Genomic DNA, 11,287 nt, shown 5'->3' with positions numbered 1-11,287 from the left:
TATATATCGTTTTTTATGCTTTTTTAATCTGCATCCAAGCCTTAGATGTATCTGTTTCAATTATTTATATTTAATGTCATTTTTTGAAATATTTAATGAGATATTTTTTTTTGGGTAATTTGTAGAGGTTAGGAATGATGCAATCTCCTTCAGGACATGGATGGCTTGGGTCACCTGGTGGCTCTTCTGGTATCATTATTAAAAAAACCATCAGGGTTGATATTCCTGTAGACAAGTACCCTAATGTATGTACTCTTGTTGGTTAAATCTTTGATTAGTATTTTTTTTCCTGCTTGTATGGATATTTTTTCATTTTTTATCATTTGTTTGTTTTTGTTTCTACAGTACAATTTTGTCGGACGTCTTCTCGGTCCACGGGGAAATTCTCTCAAACGGGTGGAAGCTAGTACCGAGTGTCGTGTCTTAATAAGAGGACGTGGTAGCATCAAAGATCCAAATCGGGTAATTTTTTTCTTAAATTTTTTTCTGTATTTTTTACTTCTAGTATAATATTTCAAATTTCATTACATCATATTTAGCAAACACTGTACTGCATATATGCAGGTTTAGTGCCACTGCTATGGTGGTAGATATCTAGCTCTATTAGTATGCTAAATGATTGAGTAGCTTTATAGACTCCAAAAACATTTTATAAATTTACAATTATATGCTTGTTACATTTTTGCCTGGTTGGCCCGAGTTGACTTTTACCATTACTCAGTAAATTCAATTTTAAGAGTTATTTACCATTAACTTCACTGTGTACATCTCTATGAGAATATTTGTGAAGAAATTTCCATTTAATATATGCTCTCACGCCGTGGAATATTAATGCCGCATCCTTTGTGTTATGCAACTTATCTTGGATTCAAACATTTAACTTTAAGCAAATATGGTGTCATGCCTTAATAAAAGGACTTGGTTGTCAGGCCTCATTTCCTTGGAGAAACACATGGTCAACTTGGGATATGAGGGACTTGTTTTTAACTCATTAGACGAGTCCATAGGTTAAAACTAAGTGATTTTATAACAATGAAAGGAATTTACATGGTAATACTTAAGAATGGCTAGAATATGATAGGAACTTTTTATCCATGCATTTGTAACATGAATAATCTAACATCGAAGAACCATTACATCTTTTGTCTTAAATTTTTTGAATGATAAAAGTTTATCTCAACTAATTTATTAGTTGAAATTAGAAAACAAGGCAAGTTACCAATAAGTAGGCACGAGGATTGTTTTAGATACGTAGGAAACAAGGTAACCGATCAAATTGAGTATCGTGAGTAAAACTATGATATCTACTTTGAAAACCTTGGAGCATTCAATACTTAATCTAAAGCTATTTGGTAGAAATTGTCGCATCTCGCGTATCAGTGCAGGTAAAATTTATGACTTAAGAACCAAGCAAAACTTTAAACAAATGTCTGAAACAGAGAATATGCTATAAAACTAGTTAAAAATTATGTGCTTGTAAGTCATTATGTCATAAAGTAATTGTTCAGCATTCACAGTATATTTTTGTATGTAAGTGCATGGTCAAGAAATGTTTTATCTATAAATGTCATATCTCATGTCAGTGCAATACAACAAGTTTGAATCAATAGGAAAGTCATCACCAAGTTAGTAGAGTCCGTGGACTCTTCTTCTCATTAGAGTCATCAATCTACTTATAAGGCTGAACAACGAATTTGACCAGTAATTTGTTAGTCAGTTGGGCAACATAAATGATCAAAATCCATCAAACATGTAAATTATGCAAAAAATGTCAAGAACAATAAGTAAAAATTTCTGTGGACCATGAATATTTAACATATTAAATGTCAAGTAATAAGATTTATTTAAACAATAATGCCCACAAAATGTTGGAAAAGTATTATTAATGCTAGAGCATTAGAGGCTTTCTTTTTTTTTTTCTTAAGATAATGTGAGCTTCTTTGGATTCTTTAATTGTTTCCAATCAATGTGCTGCATGTTCAAGCTCGTGCTCGACTATTGAAGGTATGCATCTATGTTATAAAAGATGCCAATCACATGAATTCTTATTTCCTAAAGTAATACTTTTCATCCAAGTAGGAATAACTATTGCTACCAAGCATATTATAGGTAGGCACATAAAAATTGAATAAATTCTACAATAATTTCAATGGTTATACCTCAAAAAATATGTTTATCTTTTAATAAATACAAGCGACCTTCCTTGAGGTCTGCTAATTGAATGTATCATTTAGCTAAGATTCATAGAAATTACACCAGACTTTGTGTAATTTATAAACACTAAAAAAAAGCTCTATGTTAATTATATGTATACTCATATCCATCTATCGAGCCAAAATAATTAAATACGTGTTAAAATACCTATAATTAGCTAAATAAAATCCTAAGCTTAAGTTATTAACCCATGATTTTAGCATTAATTAGTTAAGATTGGAGTAGTAAGCCTATATTAGCATGATTTAGGTTAAATTCTTCTTAGTAATATAAACAAACATATAATTAATAACATGCAAGAGATCTTTGCAAGCACAATTGTCAAATCATAAGATTTAGTTACACATTTGATAATGAATCTGTTAAATTACATAATGTACAACATCGCCCATGAAAATGGTGGGAAGCTGATGAGTTGTGAGCTAATGATATGATAACGTGAAGGGAAGGGCAATAGATGATTTCTATGTGATGATAATGGGGATTCATTCTAGTGATTGTAGAAGAGAGAGGAAAGCAATGACAAGGTTATTTGAGGATAAATCATGTTTGAGGATAGGTTTGAGGAGATGAAGAAATAACACTTTTCCTGCTCAAATCTTCATAGTCTGTTAGAAAGCCAAAGATGAAGAGCTGATTGCGGGGGAACGGAGGCAACTTTTCGCACTATCAATGAAGGATGGGACTATGGGCTACGATCCATGTATGAATGAAGAGAACATGATTTTGTGGTCTATTGATGAAGGAGAAGGAAGTTGTGGGGAGGATTGCACTGACTTGTTGGGACTTACGATGAGAACAAGAGGGAAGTGGCCCTTAACTGCTCTCTATGCCTTGTTGTTTTCATTCTATGGGAAGGAAGAATGTGATAAAAATCATATTCTCTTAAATCATTTAGTTCTCAAATAGTTGAGGATACTTTCAAACGTCTCTTCTTTGATTTTCTAAGTAGCATCATTGTTTGAATGGTTCCTCTATAGAACTTTGACGCAAGATGAAACTGCAGTTGAAGCTTTTCAACCTAAATATCTATGATTTGCTTGATAACCTTTTCATAGCGTTGGTATTCTTGAATATGTTACGGCTCATGCTGATGGAAATAAGAGCTGTCATGAACATAATTATAAAAGGAAGATTGAAAAAGAATCTTCAAGTTCACAAAAATGTTAAGTTCTTACTCTTTGATAATTCTTATATTTGATTTATAGCTAAAATGATGTCTACGTGATGTAGACTGTTTTAACATCTTGGATTCATTGATGCAAAATTTGTATGTGATGCGTAAAAAACTGCATAAAAGATCACAATTCAGTTTTTTGTTCTTTTAATTTAGGTATATATATATATATATATATTGATAATCAGAAAGCTCATTTAATTCGTTCAAAACAAAAATATAATGGAGGACAAAATATGAATTTCTACCAGAAATTTGGGAGCGAATATAAAATTCTTCAACGATTAATATTCACATCATAAAAATAAAATTAATATGTAGTAAACTTAATGAAATTTCAATCACACAAAAATCATTCACAAAATAGTTTGATAGAAGAACAAATTTTAGTGGCCATCAATTGAAGATGTAGTCCTCAATTTGATATAACGAGAATCTTCTCCAGAATTTGTGGTCAAGATTTGCAAAATGATTAAATATCATAGATTAAACAGCACACTAGAATTGAGAAGAAAATAAAAAATTTGTCTACAATGTAATACATTTAACATGTCTGAATGATTTATTTATAACCTAAAAGATTCAAAATTAGTAACTTCTTGGAATACTTTTGAGATTTGGCCTAAAATCAAGCTTCTATTTAACATGCTTCCATTCTAGCAACAAGAACAAGTTTTCAGCCTTAATTTCAGAGAAAACAGTAGGTTCCAACTTCCATCTAACATTAAATAATTTCTAAAGCAAGCTCAATCCCTGCTATCGTGCAATAAACAAGAATAAAATAAAACCAAGCTGTTTACTTATAGCTGCATGCCAAAACTGAGTGAATAAGAAAACACAGGAATGAGAAACTCTATAATGATGTTGAGGAAGAAAATATGAAGCAACCAAACAAAGGCATTTTTTAATCTTGAAGTTCGAACTCTTACTCTTGTAGGTAATGTAACTAACTTTCTAGTGTGCATCCTTTTTTGTCAGTTTTAATGTTCTTTCCATACCTTCCGAATCCAATTTTTTATCTTAAAAGGCTAATTTTTATTTTTTGTTCTAAGTGTTGGCTCAATTTTTTTAACCCATGGCATGATGCGTGTCTCATTGGCTTAAAGACATCGTATGCCTAAAAACGCCTTAATAATGTTGTTTGCTTTTGGAGTGAGATACTATGTTCTCTTATTCTCTTTCCTAATTATTCTTTAATTATACCTTTGGATCTTTTGCATTCATTGAATTAAATTTCTATGGAAGCTTTTTTTTTATTTTTTTTTTAAATTTCTTTTTAGGCTTCTTCCACAAAATTGTATTAAAGCTTATTTTCTATATCATTTTGCCAAGTATCTGGCTTCTCCCTGGTAAAATGCAAATTTTTTATCTGGTTCATGATTTCTCTTTCTTTGTGAGGTCGGCAAGTTTTGCAAGCTTTTACCGAAGTGAGTTAAAATTGATGAATTACTCTATCGGTGGGATTGTTCAATTGAAAAGAGCAGTGTAGCAGAAGAGGCATAAACCCAAATTTGGAGGTTTTTCTATCAAATTTAGGGACCGATACTATCCTCTTACAGTGTCAACCGGTTCAAGGGATTTGGAACCTTGCATTTGGCATTTCTAAGGGTTCGATGTGAAAGTAAATATCTATACATTGATTTAAAAGTCTATATGGATTCAGTTCAGCGGAAAATATAAATACGCTTTCCATTTGCTGCGGCCAAAAAAGTACATTGGTCTTAAAAACATACCAAATGGAATTCAGTTGAAAGAAAGAGAAAATAATCGAAGGAAGAGTGGAATTTTTCTATGTTTCCTTATTTGAAATTGAATGTCCCACAGTGCTTGTGAGTCTGAGGACTGCAGACATTGGAATATGCACTCCTATTGGTAGACCTTCCGTAGCATTTAATTGGAGAACTTATTTGATTATTGTAATAAATTTATTATTACAAAGAACATTCTTCCAAACAAAATATCCAACTTAATTGCAATTAAAAAGAACAAAACCTGTAAGCTCTTTTGATAGAATGCTTGAAGTTCCTACAATGCTGATTTTTAATCAATCCCAACAACAGTAATTTACTGCCTTTTATCTGCTTAAAAAATTTAGCATGAAGTTTAACCTTAGCAACAAGAAATATCAGACGACTTGGTGCATTGGAGTGAACTTGCTTGCTCCCTTTGTGATAGATTTCATGCTGAATTTTCACGCGGGTAAAAACATTTCTGAAAACCTATCTTAGGGATCATAAAAGTCACTTCCTGCTTTTTGCTCATTGTTTTGACTATTTTGGTTCTTGTTGGAAAAAAAGGCTGCTGAAGGTAAGACCTTGTTTAAAAATGGCAAAACATGTTTGACTTTCATATTTTACCTCGTCATAACCACATTACTTTATTTCAAAGGTAAAAGAATTCCTAATCATTGTAAAATTATTGCTATTATGATACGTAAATAAATACAAATTTTTAAAGCAATTGTTTTGGCACGTAAAGAAAATGTTGCATGTCGCTTGTAACATCTCAGGAGGAAATGATGAGAGGGAAGCCCGGCTATGAGCACTTGAATGAACCTCTCCACATCTTAGTAGATGCAGAATTGCCAGTGGAAATCATTGATTCTCGTTTGATACAAGCTCGAGATATATTAGAAGAACTTTTGAAACCCGTGGTATTGCCCTCTTCCAACGTTCTACTGAATGTACTCCCAATAATGCAAATATTAATAACTCTCGTCTTTCACCTGCCACCTACAAACAGGATGAGTCGCAGGATATGATCAAGAAGCAGCAGCTACGAGAGCTCGCCATGCTGAATGGCACTCTCCGAGACGACAGTTCTCAGATGTCTGGTTCTGTATCCCCTTTTCATAACAGTCTTGGCATGAAGAGAGCAAAGACAAGAGGGTGAACAAGTTGTCTTCGCAGGTGGAGGTGATAATATTATGCTTTACATTGACGGCTAATGTTCTCCATTGAAGCTGATTTCCCAGCTCTCAAAGCCTTTTATGGCATATTTGAGTGATGGTATGTGCTCTCATTAAGTGTCTCTTTTTTGAATGGTTAATGCGATTTGAATGATTCCTGATCACATAACTTTGTTTATCTTAGTTAACGAGGTATTGTTGAGATTTACTTAAAAATATGCAGGGACCAGTTGGAGTTTGTGTTCGTCTGTCAGTTTTGTATGGAGAGAGTAGGGGTTTGTTTGTAAAGAAGATTATTCGGTGTTTGTATATGATGTGAGGTGCTAATTCCCCACAAGTAATCTTTCCTTGTTAGGGATAAATGTTTGCACCGAATTTTATCTTATTAGAGATTTGACGATTGCATTATTTATATTATATATTATTTACATTGCCTGCTGATATTCTTCGTTCCACTTTTCCTTCTATTTATTTGAATAATTACTGATGTTATATTTATTTTATTCCTGATTGCATGCTAGTACTTTTTTTTAAGGACATATTGCGGTGGCAAAAAGTAGGTGATTACCTTTTTGGTTCCTTCTGAAAAAGTCTATTCAATTAGGATAGCGATATTTTAAATAATGGGGAATTACATACATAGCTCCAGAAACATTGCTATCTACAAATCTAGCATCTTCTTTCATCAATTTTTTAAAATCTCGCTCAAATATTTTTCAATTCATGATAAGATCCAACCTAATATTTTTTTCTTTTTATTAAATTCTCAATGATTTGATCATTGGTTCGGTGGTTATCAAAAGTATATCCTGGGTGGTAGATTTTGTAAAGAACAAAGTATTGGATGCAATGGATGTAATTATCCCTTTAAATAATTGGCAGTTTTGCTGTTGAAGTGCACTCAAAAAATTAATAGGTCAAGGCTGATCCATTAATCCAAGAAAATCTTCCACTAGAATTCTTGATGCATCGACCTAGACCCATCAACTTGTGGAGGCAATTTGTAGGTCAATTCGGATCAGATCCACTTATACAATCATAAGTTGTTTGGTCACTAGTGTAGGATTGGTTTGAGGTGGTCATATGGTTTGCGTGCTCGTGCTGAATAACTGGCTTGTACCCTTTGTCTTGCCAAGCGCCTCATTCTGATTGTCGTCAGACTCTGTTTATGCTCCCACATCTACTTGCTTGGCTACCCCGATTGGTGGCATCACCTCACCCTTCTCTCCACTTTACATTTGGAATCATATACTTACATGAGTATTACCTGAATGAGATGGGCTTGGTTTTGGTTTCACATTATTCTAGAAGGTGATATGCGAGATAGGGGTTAGCATTGGGTTTCTTTAGGCTTCTCTACTCACTCTTCTTCATTCAAGAGCATTATGATCTCTTTGCTCTTTGAGGAGCTTTTTGTTAGGAGAGTTGGGAAACAAAACAGTGAAAATGTGAAAAATGTGACACGTGACGAGTAATCTATACAAATAACACAACACTTGTTGGTAAACATCCTCTAGAAAAACCAATAATCAATGAAGCTTCAAACCTAAAGTACCAGCCCATTGATCATATCAAAAGATCTCATGCTCGATGCCTTAATTTTGCGACCTTCAACTTCTCCTTGGGAAACTTCGTGGGCAAAGAACAGATTAGGAATTTATCCCTGTTTCTGACAAAGCAATAATATTGCTTACACTCTGTAATCTTGTTCTCCAATTAAAACATGATCAAGTCGTCTTTATATGTCTTCGTCGTGTAAATGTGAAGAACATATTCAATAACCCTAATATTTTCTCCTTTCTTATTAAGAGGATTGCGGCCATGTAACCCATAGAAGTTGGATATCTCCAACAATTCGTGGCAGAGAGGGAAGCTCAACTCTCAAACGAAATTGATATTGATAGCAACACAATTTGCCATCAATGATAGTGTTGGGATATGCACCATGTGTGGAGGCTAAGAGTTTATGTTTATCGCCAAAATGCACTTAAATCTATAGAAGCATTTAAGTTTCTCCCTGATAGATTGGAAGGACTAGCCATCGTGCTGCAGAGGAACCCATCTCTTCGCTTTGAAAGAGACGCCATTGGAGGGAATAAAGAAGATGCAAATGAACAGGATGAATAAAGTTTGAGGAAGCAATGACCAAGGGAAATGTTCGGCTAATAATTAAGTACCCACATATTTATTGGAGAATGAATATTTAAGATAATCCGGGAAACAACCTTGAGCTTAACAACATGTCTTTTAAAAATCAAGAACCTGAATTTTAAATTAATTTCAAAGGCAGTTTTTATTTTTGAGAACATTCCCCATTTTTACGAACACACAAAAAATGCATATTTCATATCACAATCTATTAAAATAAACTATTGTGATTCAATTAATTGGTTGCTTTATTTCCTTATTTTTATATATAACACGCAGATGAGAGGCTTGAAAATGGCTCTTCAAAAATAAGTCTTTTGAAAGAGCTAAAAATTCTGCCCTAAGGCTTCCACAATCAAAATATATCAACTACTCCATAAACCTTCAAAACAAAATCAACGCCAAATAAGAATTGGTCGGATCAAGCATACTCTCAGAATCTCATTAAGCAAATTTGTGAAGGGCTCCCATCGCCTCAACAAGAGAAGTCCATTATTTATTTAATTAATCAAGTCATGTCTATCTGCTTTTGTAGCTGCCCTTGTCATGCCAACTTTAGTTCATTGGTCTTCCACTCTGTCTTCCACTCTCAACCGCATGGGTATGCCATCACCTCTTCATGAAAGCATGAAGTTGCCACTAAGTCTTTTTGAAGGGTCGATACTAGTGCAGTGGTCACCATCATCTATCTCTATTACAAGCTTTGAGGAACTAGATGAAGTTTTCGCTATATCACTGATCTCGATCTGGACAAGACATTGCCTCTCGTCAGTAGACTCAGATTGGTGCACTTTATCTAATTCATCAACTTATGGGAAACCTTGTGAAATATCTCTCACAGCCTCTTCCACCTAAGACACGTACTCGATCTTGGATAGAGTTGATCATATAATAATTATATTGTGTAGGCATTCAATATTAGGGGCTTTAAAGTAGTGTTTTATTTACTTATCCACTTATTGGGAGTTAAAAAAGAGAAAAAACGTAATTTGAGTATGAGGGGAAAAAGGAAAGGGGATGAACTCAATTCTTGGCAAGGGTGCTATTTTATCAACAATCCAAAAGTGTCAAAATCATAAAAAAGCAAGCATTTCTTATTAAAAGTTATTTGTATTACATAATTAAAGTCTAATACATAGCTCTTCTTATCATTCAAGATTTTTAATAAAAAAACATTGAAAGTTCAAAGCATTGTGATCCATCAAACACTTGATGACAAAGTGAATTATTATATATCATTTGTTTTTTACTTCTAAATTGAATTTGGGCTTGATCAATTAATCAATTTTGAGATTTAAATTTGAGTTAAATTTTGAGTTCAAGTATGCTCATGAGCTCTCTTTTGCTATAAAATAATCTAATGAATTTATTGGTAGCAATTATTAAACTAAATTGATAAAAAATGAAAAATTAAATTTGAGATAATGACATAAAGGAAATATCTAAATATTGTTAAAAAACTTGAGCTACTTAAATAATTCGATTCTAATTTAAATTAAGTATATTTTTGAATGAGTCAACTCATAAGTTGATGAGTAGAGTTGAGGCTGACATAAACTTAATTTGTTAACTAATCTTGCTCTAACTAGGTCATTTGTTAAGTCGAGCCCAAACTAACTCACAAGCCATCAACTTTGATTTATTTATACCTTTATTTATTTTTTTTATTATTTATCAACATCTATCTTTAAGACAACAAAAAGACTCCTTATTTTTATTGGTCTTTAAATAAGAAAATTATATTCCATAATTCATTTGATTATTTCCCAATATTTTACTTGTTCATTAAAAATGCCTTCTTATTGATTAAAACGTGGCTCACATTTAAGTAGTTTTGTAATATCATAACTCTATAATTTGTTATGTTATTTTAAACTATGCATGTTAGATTCATAGAATATATTTGATGAAGCATATGATGAATTTATAAGATTAATTATTTATATTTTCTAAACTACTTATTTTAACAAATAGCTCGTTTTTTTTTTTTTTGAAATCACATTCTAATGGACTATCATTATATTAATTGATGGATTGTGTCAAAATATGTCTTATAAAATTGAATGGTAATCAAATAATTCTAATAAATTTTCAGAGATATTATGCAATAATTTGTTCTTTCGATAATATATTAAGATGTTTTATGAAGCATTTATATATGTTAGAAAGTTAGAGATAGAATTTAATGCTTGAAGTTTTTGTATATAACTTTATTGCTTAGCTTCATAAATTTTGGAACATTTAGATAACTAATCTTTATTGTATTTATTAATTTGACATTTAGAATACCATATAAAATAAATAATAATACTTATTTATTTATATTTAGTAAATAAAATAATTCTAATAAATTAATATGAAAAATAAATAGTTATTTATTTTTCATTTTTTAAAATATTTATCATTAATGAATCGATAAATATATATGTTTTTTTGAATAATTTATTATTCTTGAAAGAATATTCATTTTTATACTTGATATACTTTTAAAGAAGATAATTCTCTTACATTTAAGAATGCACGCGTTCGTGCACACACACATACACATTATTATGGATATATTTTGCTCGTGTGAGTTGCTACTTCTATGTGCTCTTTTCTCGGTCAGAAGAAGTAGAGTATTATTTGAGTGGAAGTCTCTAACTTCACACACAGACGCACACGCGCGCACACACACACATTATTAATTATGGGTATTTTTTCCTCGTGTATAAACCATATGAGATATAACAATATTTGTTTGGGTGTCCCTAACTTCACATATATCTGATAAAAGGTTGAAGAACAAGTAGCATGTTATTTGCTCTATTCAAGTTGGTCTTGTAGTATGCACTTAAAAT

The 11,287-nt window shown here is 32.0% G+C and overlaps 1 protein-coding gene across 3 annotated transcripts in view; it reads left to right on the top strand.

Annotated features, from left to right (window-relative positions):
- The window catches only part of LOC110038849 (KH domain-containing protein At5g56140-like), a 25,201-nt gene extending 18,490 nt beyond the window's left edge, over positions 1–6,711 (top strand). For 2 of the 3 annotated variants that reach the window (XM_020743765.1, XM_020743766.1), the window contains exons 4-7: positions 126–245; positions 346–462; positions 5,901–6,044; positions 6,134–6,711. In XM_020743765.1, the coding sequence (XP_020599424.1) occupies positions 126–245; positions 346–462; positions 5,901–6,044; positions 6,134–6,283 (531 nt within the window). In that variant the 3' untranslated portion in view covers positions 6,284–6,711. The remainder of the gene's footprint in view (positions 1–125; positions 246–345; positions 463–5,900; positions 6,045–6,133) is intronic. The other variant, XR_002295458.1, reaches the window with a different exon arrangement.
- Positions 6,712–11,287: the final 4,576 nt, after the last annotated feature.

Source organism: Phalaenopsis equestris, unplaced genomic scaffold (genome assembly GCF_001263595.1).
Source record: "Phalaenopsis equestris unplaced genomic scaffold, ASM126359v1 Scaffold234160, whole genome shotgun sequence".
NCBI lineage: Eukaryota > Viridiplantae > Streptophyta > Magnoliopsida > Asparagales > Orchidaceae > Phalaenopsis > Phalaenopsis equestris.
This window is presented reverse-complemented; position numbering and strand designations above follow the sequence as displayed.